Below are 16,742 nucleotides of genomic sequence, written 5' to 3'. Positions count from 1 at the left end.
AGCCCATTGGTTTCAGGTCACACGTCACAATATAAAACCTCGGAAAGCTCTAGGAAAGGCAGGAAACTCAGACTAGGGACAGAGCTGAGTCCGGGGAACGCCGGTGGCCGTCCGATTCTGGCCCGGGCCGCGGAGGTGTGAAGGCAGTGGGCTGGGCGGCCCCGCGGTGAAAGTGCCGTGGGCAAACACCTCAAGAGCCGGAATTTCGGTTCACCCACCGGACTCCCGGCCTTGACTACAGTTCCGCTCTCCAGCGCGGGGGCCCTCGCCCCGCCCCGCCCCGAGAGGGTGGTCTGGACGTACCATTGTGCCTTTAGGGGGGGTCAAGGTGGGACGAGACAGGTCGTGAGGCCGAGCGGCACCTTCGATCGGAAAGCGACAATATACACACACATCAATCAATGAGTCTGCGGTTGACTTGTTTTCCTTGGGCTCTCTGACTCTACTTTCTCGGGCCATGCTCCCCCTCCGGTCGTCCGAGTTGGTCCATCCCGTGGGGAGGGGGGCGTGGGCGGGAGGCATATTTAAGCTCGACGCAGGAGGCGGGGCCACTCACTCCTCGAGGCGGCCGCGCTCCGGCGTCTTGGAATTTTGTTGCCGAGTCTGTGTGCGCGTGCGCGGACATGGCTTCAAACGGTATGTGAGGGCGCGAGACAGCGCTGCGGCGGGGCCTCGTTCCTTCGGCCAGACTTTTGATTTTTCAGGGGCCGGGGGTGGCGGTTCCGTGTGGGATCGCGCCTTGACCTGGCGGGAAGCAGGGGGAGGGAGGAAAGGGGAGGGCGGCGTCGCCATTTTGTCTCGCGCCTGTGGCGCCTTTCCAGCGTGTCCTGAGGGCTTTCTTTCCACAGCCCACTTGCCAAAGCGGGTTTGGACAGGGACGCTCCCTGGGGCTGGGGCGGTGCGGCGCGCCGGGAAGTGCGGGGCTCCGCGGCCGTCCCCACCCCCCTCCCGCGCCGTGTCGAGGCCCGCTTTGTCGCAGTGCTGCATCCGGGCACTCGCTGCGCGCACGCGCCCCTTTGGCGCCGCCCCCTCGGCGCGGTTTCTCCTCGCCTGCCTCGTGTTGGTTTGGGGTTTTGTCGCGAGACCCTCCGCGGAAGCCCTGGTGTTTGTCCGGTGTGGCCTCGCCCCTGCTCTGCGGGTCCCTCGGGAGGGGCGGGGCCGGCCTGTTCCCGCCTGCGTTGCCACGCGGCCGGGGGCGGAGGCTCAGCTCCGGCTCCGGCTCGGGCCCGCCGCAGGGCTGAGGGAGCGACCGCGGGAAGGTTGACCTCTGCCCGGGACCCGGCCGGAGGGTTTCCCGCCTCTGAATTTAGCTTTTTTGAGGTAGGAAGTCTGAGGAATGGCCTTCCGAAGCCACGCCCGCTCGCTGTCATTTTGCCTTGTGCACTGAGTCGAATCTGCTACTGGCCCTTTCCTGCAAAATGCTAGAAGTGCTTTCTGCTTCTCGCTCGCTGAACCGGGCGAGGTCGATGAGATGAAGTAGAGTCGGCCGGGGAGGTGGCACAGGCCTTTAATCCCAGCATTCAGAAGGCAGAGGCAGGCGAATCTGTAAGTTAAGGTCAACCTGGTCTACATAGTGAATTCCAGGTCAGCCCCACTACAGGGAGACCCTGTCTCAAAAAAATAAGAAAATCATCGGGAGCCACGGGTCTGGCCTCAAGGCCAGGACTGTCTCCCTTTTGGGGTCAAAGGGCGTTGTTGCCTTGGTTGCTTGGCCTTGCCTTAAGGTGTCCTAGGTTGGTCAGAAGGTGAAAAATGACGTTTTAAAAGACATTTCTTGTTTGGATCTGGTATTGAGTGACACATTTGAATAGCTTCCTTGGACTTGAACTCTAATAGCTCTATGACTTCGCAAGTTCTAAATCTTGGCTGGTGTGAAAATGAAATGTGTAAGCAACCAGTGTGTGTTGTTGCAGGCCTGGAGAGGCTGGCACAGGAAGATCTTAAGTTTAAGGCTGCCCTGCAGTGACAGTCCCTAACATGAATTGAGTTTGCAGAGATTGGAATTACCCACAGAAAGAACTCTTGGTTTTTTCCAGTAATCAGTTGGGCTCAGTGGTATCTTTTTTTGAGACTGTGTCTCACTCACTAGTCCCATCTGGCCTGGAAGTCACTATGTAGACCAGGCTGGTCTTGATCCCATGGAGATCTGCCTTCCTCTGCCTCCCAGGTGCTGGGATTAAAGGCGTGCTGAGGTGCCTAGCTCAGCATTATCCAAGCCCTGGCTTCTCTCCCAGCAGGGCAGAACCAAACAAACCGAAGACTTACAGGTCTCCAGGAATTTGTGCTCTCTTCCTTACTATACTAAAATTATAGTACTGCCCATCCATCTCAACTGAAGTAGTACAGGGAATTTTTGTGCTTTTTTTTTTTGCAATGAATATATGTAGATTTATTTGATCTGGAGGGCCTAGTACTTAATTTCTTTGCCATTCTTCACTAAAATTAACATGACTTTTTTTCTTTTTTCCTTTTACAGACTATACCCAACAAGCAACTCAAAGGTGAGTGGCATTTCTAGGATGGAGTTTGTAGAGGGGGAAAGGGAGGTAATAGTAATTTTAGTTACTTTTTTGTTGTTGTTTCTTATTTTTTGTCCTTGCTGTCTAAAGTAACTTACTGATTGCCCTGTTTCCCCCTCTCCTAGCTATGGGGCCTACCCTACCCAGCCTGGGCAGGGTTACTCCCAACAGAGCAATCAGCCCTATGGACAGCAGAGTTACAGTGGATATGGCCAGTCAACTGACACTTCAGGGTATGGCCAGAGCAGCTATGGTTCTTCTTATGGACAGACCCAGAACAGTGAGTCCCTTAGTTGATCACCTTAATTTCATCTTCTTTTTCTGAATGTTGGCTTTTCTTAAACCTGAACAGTACAGAAGTTTCCATTTCCTCTCCATCTGTAATTGTTAAAACTTTGTAGTCCATCTTTCCAAACAAAATATTTATTGATTGTATCTTCTCCTTTTATTTTCTTTGAACTTTTCTGTTTATGTTGATTTTTTTTTTTTTTTCTCTGATCATTTTGAGACAGGGTCTCCCTGTAGCCCCAGATGTCCTGGAACTCACTGTGTAGACCAGGCTGGCCTTGAACTCACAGAGATCCTTCTGCCTCCTAAGTGCTGGGCTTAAAGGCGTGTGCCCCCACACCCGCTTATGTTGAATTTTTTTTGACCATTTTCCTTCTTTGCATTAGAGAGCACATGTTCCCTAAAGAGAACCAGTTTTAGGATGATGGGGGGAAATGATTTGCTTGAAAATTTTTGAAGTCAGGTGGATAGATCATGTAGTTCAAAAAGAGATGGAGTTTGCCTTCAGACCCGTAAGTGCTAATAATACGGGTTGTCATACTGTATACATACCAGCACAGGGTCTTTTGGGTTATGATCAGTGGTACGAAAGACTGGATTTGGGACAGGAAGAATGAAATTGGAACTGTACCAAAGAATAAAGTTGGAGTGAAGTTGAAGAGGATGTGAAGCACTCCTGTAGTCTTAGCACTTGGGAAGTGGAGGCTGAACGATCACGGTGGTTATCTTCATTTGCACAGGGAGTTGAGGCAGCCTGGGGTACATGAGATGCAATCAAAAAATCAAATGGAGGCTGGAGGGATGGCTTGGCAATTAAGAACACTGGTATTCTTGCAGAAAACGGGGTTTGATCCCAGTACCCACACATGGTGGCCAACAATTCCAGTTCCAGGGTTTCTGAAGCCCCCTTCTGGTCACACATGTAGGCAATACACTCATACAAAAATTAAAAATAAATTAAAAAAAAAAGAATTTTTATGTGTATATGTTTGTGTGTCTGTGTAAAGACCTGTTTCAAAAAACACCGAAAAATTTTTACTTGAAATGGTATCTCAAGTGGGCCATGCTGCCCTGAAACAGGTTATGTATCCAGAATGGCCCTGAATTTTCTAATCCTCTTGCCTCTACCTCCTGAGTTGCTGAGATTATGCGCATGTATCACATTTGGTTTTATATGGTGAAGCAGATCCAATCCAGGACTCTGTGCATGCTAAGCAAACGCTCTTGTCATCCCCACCTCCCCTCTTTTTTGAGAGACTGAGTCTTGCTGTGTAGCTCTGGCTAACCTGGAACTCACTATGTAGATCAGGCTGGCTTGAAAACTCAGATCCTCGTACCTCTGACTCTGGAATTAGAGGTGTATACCACTACTGGCTTTTTGAAGATTTTACCACTGTTTTCTTTGTAGCAGGCTATGGCACTCAGTCGACTCCCCAGGGATATGGTTCCGCTGGAGGCTATGGCAGTAGCCAAAGTTCCCAATCTTCTTATGGACAACAGTCCTCCTATCCTGGCTATGGCCAACAACCAGCTCCTAGCAGCACTTCAGGAAGGTAAGGTGGCCTGGGGATGAAGTAATCCCCTGTTGGGGTAAATTGTTGGGTCGCTGTTGGGTAAGACAAGGGATAAGCTCAGAGAGTGAGAGTGAGAGAGAGTATTTGGGCATTTAGGGATTACAATTCTGTTTATTTATTTTTTTCCTTTCCACTTAGTTACAGTGGGAGCTCTCAGAGCAGCAGCTATGGGCAGCCCCAGAGTGGAGGCTATGGCCAACAGTCAAGCTATGGTGGACAGCAACAGAGCTATGGACAGCAACAGAGCTCCTATAATCCCCCTCAGGGCTATGGACAGCAGAACCAGTATAACAGTAGCAGTGGAGGTGGAGGGGGTGGAGGTAAGAAAACAGCTTTACTTTTGTCACTTTATTTTCTATAAGGGTTTGGCCTGTATTCTAAAATAGTCCTTTTTTGTTTACTAGGTCTCCTAATTCCTGTTGTCTTTTATTTTGTTGACTGTTGTCATGCTGCTTTGTATCGTTCTGCATTTGCTGTTAAGAATTGACCTTCAGGAATTGTATGTGCTAAGCACATCCCAAGTGTTACGCATGTGTCCCCCCCTCCCTTTTCTCAAAGTATTTTCTTTTCTTATAGGCAGTTATGGCCAAGATCAGTCCTCCATGAGTGGTGGCAGCACTGGTGGTTATGGCAATCAGGACCAGAGTGGTGGCAGCGGTGGTGGCTACGGGGGAGGCCAGCAGGACCGTGGGGGCCGTGGCAGGGGCGGTGGAGGTGGTTATAACCGCAGCGGTGGTGGCTATGAACCCAGAGGTCGTGGAGGTGGCCGTGGAGGCAGAGGCGGCATGGGGTAGGTGTCTTGTGAGCCAGGGGGTACCTTCAGTGGGTGGGGGTGTTGCATGAATCTACCCCAAAGTTGTCCCTAGTGCATGACTAGTATTATTCACTGGGGTTCTGTAAGGGCTTTAATTTGTGGGCAGTGACTGTTATCTTTGTACATTCCTGTTACGTTTTTGTCAGAACTTGGGAGCCTAAATTCCTATCTATACCTGAGTAGGGATTTGAGTATTGGTACATTGATTTCCAAATATTCACATGTATGGATTGGAGTCATTGACATCCTAGGCAAGAAACTTGGAAGTAGGACTTTCTGGAAGGGAAACTGATCCCACTCCTGGGAAATATTAGGGAATCTTGTTCTGTGTATTCCCACGTGTCCTCCAAGGGAGTTGGTAATGGCTAACTTGACTTCAACTTCTAGGAATTGGCTTCTTATTCTTCCCATATTCTGGAGTTGAATCCATGAGCTTGATTTGCACTCATTTGACTGATTCTCTGTGTGACTTGGTTTATGGGGTTTTCTGAAGTGTGCAGACCTTTGGGGCAAAGTATGCTTGACAGTGGTATTCCACTTAATTGTGCCACTGTCCGTCTTTTCTTGGTTAGGTAAATCATCAGCTTGTCCAGCTGGATCTCTCCTTGGTCAAGTAAAACCTTAGATTTGATGTTAAAACAATTGGTCAAATCTGTTGGTAACTTTGAAGTACCCTGTTGTCTCCCTTGAAATGGGGAGGAGTGTTAGTGGTGTTCCCTTTTTTTTAAAAGTAGTTTTTTTGAGTTTGTACATGGTAAGTATTCAGAGGTGGGTGGGGGCAGTCTCAAAAAACATGCAAAAATCTGGAAAACTCTGTTGTGTGCGTGTGTTTATTGCAAAACTTTAAAAAGAAAAACAACTGTTATGTGACTGTTAACTTGCTCTGCATTTTATGTGCCACAGGTATGAAAGGTGACATTGCAAAATACTCCGCTCTTCTCACAGTGTAGAAGGGGTGACCCCGGGGGTGGAGGGTGATCAAAAACAGCTCAGTAGTTAGGATAGGGCTTAGCTAAGGTTGTTTTGCTCTAAGGGAAACTTGCCTTTGGTTATGACTTTTTATGGAATGGGATTGGGTCTGCTTGCTGCTTTCAAAGCAAAAACCACAAAAAATGTGTTCAGGGCTACCCCAGGGGCCTGGTGTGAAATGTCTTCTGGGTAATTGGGGGTAGAGCTTTTAAACCAACTACTGGGTTGTTCACCACTTGCAACAAGAGGAAAAAAACATCTGCTACGTCTGAAGACCAACCAAGGAAAATGAGTTTTTTTGTTTTTTTTTTTTTTTTTCCAGAGGATATAGATATATAACCTTTTAAAGGAAATTTAACTGTGTCTGAGAAATTGCACACATGTGTGTGATAAGCTCAAAGGTCAGACAAGGGGTGGTCAGGAAGGGATATATTTTAGTAACTACTTGTATCTTTTTCCCAAAACACCAACCCTTGTTTGGGAAATGTTAAAACAAAAAAACCAAAAACCAAAAACAAAACCCTTTTGTAGCCGTTGGAAGCTTCATGTCCTTTCTTCTAACTTGTCTTCTCCAGCGGAAGTGACCGTGGTGGCTTCAATAAATTTGGTGGTAAGTGAAACAGAGTTTCCAAAATTCCCAACTCCCAGCAATGCTTTGTCTGATTGTTCATTTGCAGATGTCTTAGTGTGTTAAGTGTCAAAGATTTCTAAAGTGTCCTGCAGTGTCTGTAACCACCTCCAGAAGGGGGTGGGGTAGAATGCCCCTGCTGCCAGATGTGTGCTAACCTGGAGGCAGGCAGGGGTAATAAGCTCTTGGCAGTCTTCTACTAAATTGGTTTGATCCAAGTTAATAGAAGTATTTAGTAGGCCTCTTGATGGGTATTGCCACATCTATCTACACTTAGTGACCACCATCATGAGCAACTGGAGAGTGTGCTGGAACATGTGGTGCCAATTCGGCTTTAGGATCCTTTTGATCAGTGTGTCTAAGGCTAGTGTGTATGTATGTGTATGTAACAACCTCCAAGTGTTTTAATCCTGGGAAAGGGACATGAAATATTGCCCTGCCCTGAGGATGGTGAAGGTGGTATATATTTTAAATAATGAGTGGTGTCAATGCAATTCTACATATGTACTCAGACAAGCAAATAGAAAATAGATCTGGGAAGGAAGGTGTGGACTACTTCAAGAAAGCAAGCTTGGGAGCATGTGTGGCTCGTGGGAAATAACCAGGTTTTAAACAGCACAAACTGAATTCATGGAAAAATGGCAAATTTGAGAAGTCTCCCAGTAAGCTGGAACTTTTCTGGTTTGTTTAACAAAACGGTTTCTTGATTTGTCTCAACACTTAAAGCCAAAGGCTTGGGTTCATGACTTAGGTGTCATTGTGTATAGGTACAGTGTTTATATATGACGAATTTAGATAAACATTGGATAAAGATGGTCTCTGGAAAATAGAGGCTGCATTATGGAAATAAGATTTCTGGTCTGTTCTCTGGGACATGATTTAAAAATACAATAGCTATTATGTATGTTTCTTATTTTCATGTGGCTTTGGGGAAACTTAACATGGTTAAGAGTGGTTTCTAAAGACGAAATTAAAAATTGTTCTACAAGGGTTGTCTTTGGTGTTAAAAGTTTGGAGAAACTGGATGGATGCACATCACATTGCTGGTGGTGAGCCCATGTCTCTCTGGTGAGAGAACAGGGCCAAGTTATGTATGAGTTGGTTGGTTAATTTAAATGGGTCATTACCGCCCCCACCCCCATCTGTGCTGTGGACGTTTCCCAGCCCTAGCTGGGGGAGGCAGCATTTTCTTGGCAGTGTGGAGTTGTCACCATGGGGGCGCAAAGTAACATCTTAAGAAAGGGGCCTGTGTCGCCTTGATACCCGCCTAGGATTTTCTCTGGGCGGTCCCCAGGATAGGGTTTGGAGCGAGGCTGAGAGCACTTAACCTGATATTTTGCAAGAATTTGAATATGGTGTTAATTTGTTTCCTTCTATGTCCTTTTCTTGTTGACTAATGGCTCCTTCTCTTTGTTTTTGTTTTTGTTCTTTTTTTTTTATGTCACTAAGGCCCCCGGGATCAGGGATCACGTCATGATTCCGGTAAGTCCATTGTTTTCATGAAAGGGTTAAGGTGGTATCTAGACTGTATCTGGATGAGCAATGATGAAAAAGCAGTGGTAGAGAAGGGAGGGGGATGCACTTAGTAATGGTCTATAAGTGAGTATGTATCAGAAATATTTGCTAAATGAGTTCCTTTCCAGCGGAGATGATGGGTGAGTCTGATAACTGAATTTTTTTTATAAGTCCCAGGTGATGCAACAGGGTCTAGGGACCATACTTCAGAACTGCTTTTTTAAAAAAGTAGTGTTTTTTTTTTTTTAAATTTGTTATGCATATAGTTAAAATTGCTGAACAAAATGCAGTGGACAGAAACCCTGATTGCATGGTGGGCCTTTGGTCCCAGTACTCATGCCTTTAGTCCCAGTACTTGGAGGCAGAGGCAGGTGGATCTCTGAGTTCAAGGCTAGCCTGGTCTACATAGCGAGTTTCAGGCCAGCTGGAGCTACAGGGAGACCCTGTCCCCAAAAAGACCAAAAAAAAATGTGATTATATGATGTAGAAAAGGAAGCCTTAATTGTTTTTTTTTTTGTTGTTGTTGTTGTCGTTGTAGTTTTTGAGACAGGGTTTCACCTCTTTCGGTGTTACATGCCTAAACTCACTCAGCACTCAGAAAATAGAGGCAGGAGGATCAGAAGTTCAATACCATCCTCGAATATGTAGCATTTCAGGCCAGCCTGGCTAACTTGAGACTACCTCAAAAAATTTTTTTTAAAGTTCAACTCACAGAGTACCCTTCATTTTTTTTAAAGGTGGTCCGTAGACCCACACATGTAGACGTATCAAACTGGCTAAAGGTGTGTGCCACCTCACCCAGCAGCGTGTCTTTTGTTTGATTATATTCCTGTTGGTATACTAGGTTTCTTTTTTTCTTTTTTTTTGGTCTTTTTGAGACCGTCTCCCTGTAGCCCCAGCTGTCGCTATGTAGACCATGCTGGCCTTGAATTTAGAGATCCGCCTGCATCTGCCTCCCAAGTGCTGGGATTAAAGGCATGCGCCACCCTGCCCCGGCTAGGTTTCTTACTAAGTCTTTAGAAGTTGGGAAACTGGAATATACTTTGTGTGATCTTTGGCAAATAAATACTGAGCATTGGTTTTTAGATTAGTTTTCAATATGTTTGAAACATAAGTTGTAAACCTAAAATTTGTGAATGGCTGGTATATGAATATTCGAGTACTAAAATAGGAAAGAATTTTTGGAGGATAGTCTTAATTAAAATGGCATAGTTACATGACTGATAGCCTCAGAATTTCCCCTTAAAGCTTTAATTTCAAGTAGTTATATACTTGGTATACTTGTGTTTTTAACCTTTGTTTTTCTTTTGCTCTTCACATCTTCCTTTGGTCTTGTATCCAACAAGCAGAGCAGGATAATTCAGATAACAACACCATCTTTGTGCAAGGCCTGGGCGAAAATGTTACAATTGAATCTGTGGCTGATTACTTCAAGCAGATTGGAATTATCAAGGTACCTGTGGCGTAAAATGGGTGCTTTGTACCTGAATTGCAGGCTTCGAGATTTCACACATTAATGATTGTCAGAAATAAAAGGGTCTTCCTGTGTAGTCAAGGCTGACACAGAAGGTGTAATCCTGCATAGCAATCTGTTGAATTCCTCTTTTTAAATGCACACATAAATTGCTGAACAAAATACAGTTGTGCTGGGATTACAAGGGCACATCTCTATGCCTGGTTGTTCCCTGTTCATTTTATTGAGCAAAGAATATTAGCTGTTGGTATTTCTAGGGGAAATCACAAAAAGAATAATCGAGCCAGGCGTGGTGGTCTTTAGTCCTAGCACTAGGGAGGCAGAGGCAGGCGGATCTCTGAGATTGAGGTCAGCTTGGTCTACATAGTTCCAGCCAGCAGGGCTACAGGGAGACCCTGTCTCAAAAAGGTCAAAAAGAGCCGGGCGTGGTGGTGCATGCCTTTAATCCCAGCACTTGGGAGGCAGAGGCAGGTGGCTACAGGGAGACCCTGTCTCAAAAAGACCAAACAAACAAAAAGGCCAAAAAGAAAAAAAGTTTGTACTGAACTTGTCTAGACTGTCATTCCTTAAAATAGTACAGTATAATACTGCTTAACATTTATTCTGTATTAGAGATTGTGAGTAATTTAGAGTTCTCTTGCTGTGCTAGAGATTGAGCTGTGTGGAGCTGTGTGCCCTTGTGGTTGCTAGGACAGTGTTGTACCTACTAGCTACATTCATAGCCTCTAGGGGATTATTTAGAGAGTACAAAGTTGTGGGTATGTTATATACAAATACTGGGCCAACAACTGCATTGTAACCTCTAGAAATTGATAATTCATTTTGTTTTGTTCAGACAAATAAGAAAACCGGACAGCCCATGATTAATTTGTACACAGACAGGGAAACTGGCAAGCTGAAGGGTGAGGCAACAGTCTCATTTGATGACCCACCTTCTGCTAAAGCAGCTATTGACTGGTTTGACGGTATGTATGAGAAAGCTGGACATAGGGCCATTAGCAGTAGGAAAAGGCTCCATTTTTGAGAGTTAAGTCTTTTTTTTTTTTTTTTATTTCTATGAAACATTTATCTCCTTTGAAACCTCCAGAAAATCTCAAGACAGGGATGGAAGAAAAAAAGAAAGAATAAAAATTCCAAATGAAACAAGTCAACAGCAAAAAAAAAGGAAGGCTACTATCTCCAGCCATCAGATAGATCATCAACTTCAAATTAAATAGATTTCTTTTGCAGAAATTCTTTAAAAATAAAATAAAAAATTATAATTTACAATTGTTAATATAAATGATCAGAATGATCTGAAGATAGGAGAGACATACTAAAAAAGAAAGAAAAGGTTCCAGCTTGGGGTCTGAGGAAAGGAGGAGGGGCAGGGCTGGAGAACCCTTCAGAAAGGGGGTCAGGAAAGGAGGGGGATGTCACAGCTGGCCAGGACTGAGGATGCTGTGTGGCCTGCTCTGCCACCACCACTCCACAGTGGGTGGAGGACATGGTGGGTTGTGTTCCCTCTCAACCCAGGGTTCCTCAGGGCCAGAGGTGGGTCAAAGGGAGGTATGGGTACCCTCTTCAGCCCTGTCCTCTAGCCGGGCACCTCTGGAGTGCCTGTGGTATGCAGTCTCAGAGCCGTTCCCAAGAGGGTCCTGGGTCCAAAGAGAAGGTGGAGGGTCTCTGGCTGTGTCTCTTTATCTAACCCATGCTGTCAACTGCTCCCCCATATCCCCCTGGGCCCTCCCACTGATCCTCAGTCCATAGCGACGTGCCTTGATCCCTGAGGTTGGGGAATCCGCAGACTGGCCATCCAAACTTGTTCTGGTGCAACTTGATTTGTTGAGTCTTAATGGCATTTGTGTGTATGTGCACGCGTGCCCGGAGTTTAGAGGATAACTTGTAGGATTTGGGTTTCCTACCATGTGGGTCAGGTCCTTAGACTTCACAGGAAGAAACTTTACATCTCATGCGCACTGGCACTTATTTTATCTGTAATTTCATATTTTTGTTTTTGTTCATATTTCATTAATTGATCTTTTCAAGAAGGCAGCCTTTAGATTTTGTTTTGGGGAAACCAGAGAGATGGTTCAGTGGTGAGGATCTGGGTTTGGTCCCCCCAGTTCCAGAAACTCCATGGTGGTTTCCAACTGCTTCCACAGGTATGCTAAAACAGGCTGGTCTCACAGAGATCCATCAGCTGCTCCCAGGTGCTGGGATTTAAAGGCATGCACCATGACACCGGGCTTTGTTTTTTTAAAGGTTATTTCTGTGTGTGTAGGTGAGTGCCGTGGCACGGGCTTTGAAGTCAGTAGACAACTTGCTCCCAGGATTTGAACTCAGATGATGTTTGGCCGCACGTGTCTTCAACCACAGAGCCACCCTGATGGCCCTTTTTTGTATGGTGCTAGAGATCCAACCTAGGACCTCTCATACCAGTCTACCAGTGGACCCCACATCCTCAACTCTGAAAGCTTTTGTCTTGTTTTTTGATTTTTTTTTTTTTAAAGCTTACAACTCAATAGATTCCCGTATGGGGTTTTCATACTTGTTTCACTTTCAGTTGATTTCCGCCCCCTCTTTATTTCTTTAGGTAAAGAATTCTCTGGGAATCCTATCAAGGTCTCATTTGCTACACGCCGAGCAGACTTCAATCGGGGTGGTGGAAATGGTCGTGGAGGCCGAGGGCGAGGAGGTGAGTGATTTACTTAATATGCTGGATTTAAAGAGATCATGGGACAGTGCAGAAGATGACAAGAGATTACATGGAACAGGTAGGCCAACCAAACTAAGGGAAATAGATTCATACTTCATCTGTACCTAGGACCCATGGGCCGTGGAGGCTATGGAGGAGGAGGCAGTGGTGGTGGCGGCCGTGGAGGATTCCCCAGTGGAGGAGGAGGTGGTGGCGGACAACAGCGAGCTGGGGACTGGAAGTGTCCTAATCCGTAAGTGAACTTAAGTTCTTTTTTGTATGACCTTTGTGCTTATGTTGAAGATGACATTTTCTAAAATAATGAATGTAAAAACTACACTATTGATGGAAAGAATCCCTTGATAGTTGGTTGAGTTTACACAAGGTTGATGTCTAGAGGTCCTCCCTACCAGGGCATGTTCATCTTTCCAAGATACGAGTGAATGCCCAGAAAGTTGTATAGCACTCTAATCCTATGTATTTGAATGGAACTGCTGAATACCAAGATGATAGACCTATAGCTGAGATACTAAGTGGGTAGGGCAGTGTATGTAGGTAGCATGGATGTGTTGAACAAAAAGGGTGGTGATTCATTTGTAGGCATAATGGAGTAAGGCAAAGATTTAAATGTGAATTTAAAACCAAAATTTGGTGTTTTTTAAATTGGTTGAGACTAGCAGACTATGGAAAGGGAGGACTGCTGCAGTGGGGAAAGATAATGAACTAGGTTTAGTAATGACCCTGTTTTGGGGGTGGGGGATTCTGGTTCTCTATTCCTGAGTAGCAAGCCTACAGTCATAATTCTGGGTTTTGACTCTTACTATAAATTGCCTTTCATTTCCTTATAAATTGCCTTTCATTTCCTTAGGACATGTGAGAACATGAACTTCTCTTGGAGAAATGAATGCAACCAGTGTAAGGCCCCTAAACCAGATGGCCCAGGAGGGGGACCAGGAGGCTCTCATATGGGTAAGAAGGAAGCAGAACTGGTATCAAGGACCAAAATGAACCCTTTGTTTTTGATTCGGGCGGGGAGAGGGATGGAAGGTTAGAAAGATCAGGATACATCCTATTTTTTTTGTCCTAGGGGGTAACTATGGAGATGATCGACGTGGCAGAGGAGGATACGATCGGGGCGGCTACCGAGGCCGAGGCGGGGACCGCGGGGGCTTCCGAGGGGGCCGGGGAGGTGGGGACAGAGGTGGCTTTGGCCCTGGCAAGATGGACTCAAGGTAAGTCTCTGAATCAAAATGAGAAACTGATCAGAAGTCAGGAAGCAATAGTTTTGTTTAGAGTGGTTTCTTTGGAAAGAATGGATGGAGCTGAGGGGTATGTTACTGAGAATGGGAGATGAGAGAAACCAGTCTTAAGATCCTGCCCTGCTTAGTGAAGTCATTTGTTGGTAGATTGCAAGAAGGATATCTGAGGGGTGTGTGCATGGGTTAGATAGGCTAGTAACTCAAATCTAACTGATACTTTTTTTTTTGGCAGGGGTGAGCACAGACAGGATCGCAGGGAGAGGCCGTATTAGTCTGGCTCCTGAAGTTCTGGAACAGCTTTTCTTCCTATATCCAGTGTTATCCTTGTTATTTTGTAATCTTCCAATTCCTGATTGCCCATGGATTTTTTTTTTTTGTGTGTCAGATTACAGTAATTGTAACCATACCTCTGGTTCCCATTAAAAACCATCATTTTAGTTAAATTTTGTTCCTTCCCTCCCCCATTTCCTTACTTTCTTGGAGGATTGGTGTATGTGTGAGAAATGTGGGGATTGTTCCTCTTGGAGATCAACCTGGAATGGTTTGTTCCTGCCAGATCAATTGGAATGGTTTATTCCTGCCCAGCAGGAAGTAGAATAAAGTGAGAAAAGGGTAAGTGGTAATCTTGAGAGAGTGGGTTTCTAGGAGAGGGGAGAGACTGGAAAGGACCTTAGGGGTATGTGTGTGTATGTATGCACTTACGTGTGGATATATATACACACACAGGATCTAAACAGTGGATGGGTCTAGATGGATCATAGATATTCTGCCTAATATAGAGGGTTTAAGGCCATTGGTATTTTGAAATTTGATGCCTTGAATTAAGTTCAGTCAGCTAGGATTATAGGACTATGGTATTAAGCCCAGCTGGCTGGAAACTTCTTGAGATGGAGGTCTCACTGTGTGTAGCCCTGGTTAGCCTGGAACTTCCTAACAAAGAGAACTGCCTGCTTCTGCCTTCTGAGTGCAGTGTTTAAAGGTGTGTGCCACCTTATCTAGCTCTCCTTTGTAAGTGTTGAGCGATATAGGGACAAGGGTGGACTCATTTTAAGACCATGTACTCCCCAATCACTTAGCATATACTTCTAAAGAGAATTTCATTCGTGCTGGTTATTGACCTGTCCGTGTCTGACACTGTTGAATATACATTTTAGTAAATAGGCATGAAGATTAGGCACACATTTTGTTGGTAATCTTGGCCCTGGGAAGTTAAGATTTTTAGCTTGAATGCCCTCTGGGCCATATTGAGACCTTGCATGGTTCTTTGGGTACCTGTAATCCCAGTATCTTGTTGAGACTGAGGAGGATCAGGAGTTCAAGACCAGTCTGGGATACATGTCTGGAAAAGCTCCCTTCTCCCTCCAGAAAAAGGCCAGAAGAAAAAGTATAGCCAGCGTGTTTGTCTATCCTATGACCCATAGTAATAGGGAATGGTAAACTTAAAACATGAGATCTTGTCGGCCTTGTGCATGAGTTTAATCCTAGCACTTGGGAGGCAAAGGCAGGTGAATTTCTTGAGTTTGAGGCCAGCCTGGTCTGCCTAGTGAGTTCCAAGCCATCTGGGCTACAGGGAAACCCTGTCTCAAAAAGACCCCCCCCCCCAAAAAAAAACCAAACCCAAAACAAAGATGATTTGGGGGTTTTGATTGTACCGGGGCTCCAGCTCTGTCTTACCTATTACAACTGCTCATTGATCCATAGCCCTACTGTAGAAGGCTGTTTTGATGGTCTTGCTCCTATTTATCCTTGGTAGAGCTATTGTACCCCAGGGTGGCCTTGAAATTGTACCAATCTTTTTTCAGTTTTTCCAGTGCTTAGATACCATGCAGGCACCATGTTGCTCAGCACAAAGGAGGGTTTGATTGTGGCACCTGATTAAGTTTGGAAGACCTGTGTCATCAGAAGCTTACCTTGTGCTGAGACCTGTAGTTGGGAAGTGCCTTCTTGTACTTTTTTCTCTTACGGTTTTGGAGATTGAACTCGGCCTTGTGCGCTCTAGGCGTGTTCTCTGCCACTGATATACCTACCACCTCATCTTATGTTGAAGTTTATTCCTTGGAGAGAAGTGTTACTTCATCCTCAAATCTGGCTAGGCAGGAGACCATGGCTTTGTTAAAGGGTCAGCTGCTTGCTTGTCTGGGAGTAGGACTGCTTTAAGAGTAGGTTCAGTCCTCTGAATTCTCCCAGTTGTAATGTAACCAATGCACATATGATGAACCTTCTCTCAGTTATCTGCTTCTGCTTCTGCTGTTACTTGAGGTGTGTTAATTTGCTTTGAGAAGCCTAATGAGTATTTACTGTTGCTCCTTCACTACTAGGGTTTTCATAGTTGGGTTGTGGTTACTTTTTATAAGACGGAATAACTGGTCCTTAAGATTGCTAGTACTTAGGTCCAGTTTGAATTATGGCGGGGAGGGAGGCAGAGGTTTTCCAGGAAAATGGGTAAAGACAACTGGTTTTGGTACCAGGTCACCATTAGTGACAAGATTGTGAGATCTAGTGGGGTTTGGACCTTAGGTTCTCTCTTTGTCCCTAATAACAACTAGGTCAGTAACAACCTGTTGTGTCTCTTACCTGATAAGAATTTTAGACTAATTCTTTGACGACTTTTCCCCCTTCAATCCTAGGGATTGAACCTACATTTTGTTGCCAGTATCCCCAACCGGATTTACTATTTTGGGGGGCGGAGAAAGAGGGTTTCTCTGCAGCTGATTCAGCTGGCCTTGATCTCTAGTTTAGTTGCTCTGCACTCTGGTTTACTTTGAAACGGACTTACTAAGTTGCCCAGACTGGTGGAGTCACTTTGTATCCCAGGTGGGCCTTGGATTTGTGATTTGTCTTTGTCATTCCCACATGAATGGCTGGAATTACAGGCCTGCCTAGTTCTTTATATTTCAGATGTTTTACTGAAATGCTAGAAACAGTTAACCCTTTTAATTGTAGGTGCTTGTGATTGGGACCCAGGACTTATGAGTGTTCTACCACTGAAGTACACTTCAAGCATAGTCTTACCTTAAAAAAAAGT

General features: G+C 45.3%; 1 protein-coding gene across 2 annotated transcripts; it reads left to right on the top strand.

Moving 5' to 3' along the window:
• Positions 1-525: 525 nt before the first annotated feature.
• Positions 526-14,160, top strand: Fus (FUS RNA binding protein). 2 transcript variants are annotated; one of them, XM_008823798.3, is made up of 15 exons: positions 526-636; positions 2,477-2,501; positions 2,645-2,799; positions 4,219-4,360; positions 4,520-4,701; positions 4,958-5,171; positions 6,740-6,774; positions 8,242-8,274; positions 9,657-9,760; positions 10,617-10,746; positions 12,357-12,458; positions 12,588-12,711; positions 13,327-13,427; positions 13,546-13,690; positions 13,950-14,160. In XM_008823798.3, exons 1-15 carry the CDS (start codon positions 624-626, stop codon positions 13,987-13,989), a joined length of 1,545 nt encoding a protein of 514 aa, XP_008822020.1. In that variant the 5' UTR covers positions 526-623; the 3' UTR covers positions 13,990-14,160. The 2 variants fall into 2 exon arrangements, with proteins under 2 accessions (XP_008822020.1, XP_008822018.1); XM_008823796.3 differs by having other exon boundaries at positions 4,216-4,360.
• Positions 14,161-16,742: the final 2,582 nt, after the last annotated feature.

This window comes from Nannospalax galili, unplaced genomic scaffold (assembly GCF_000622305.1).
Source record: "Nannospalax galili isolate Female #2095 unplaced genomic scaffold, S.galili_v1.0 scaffold788, whole genome shotgun sequence".
NCBI classification, from domain to species: Eukaryota; Metazoa; Chordata; class Mammalia; order Rodentia; family Spalacidae; genus Nannospalax; species Nannospalax galili.
This window is presented reverse-complemented; position numbering and strand designations above follow the sequence as displayed.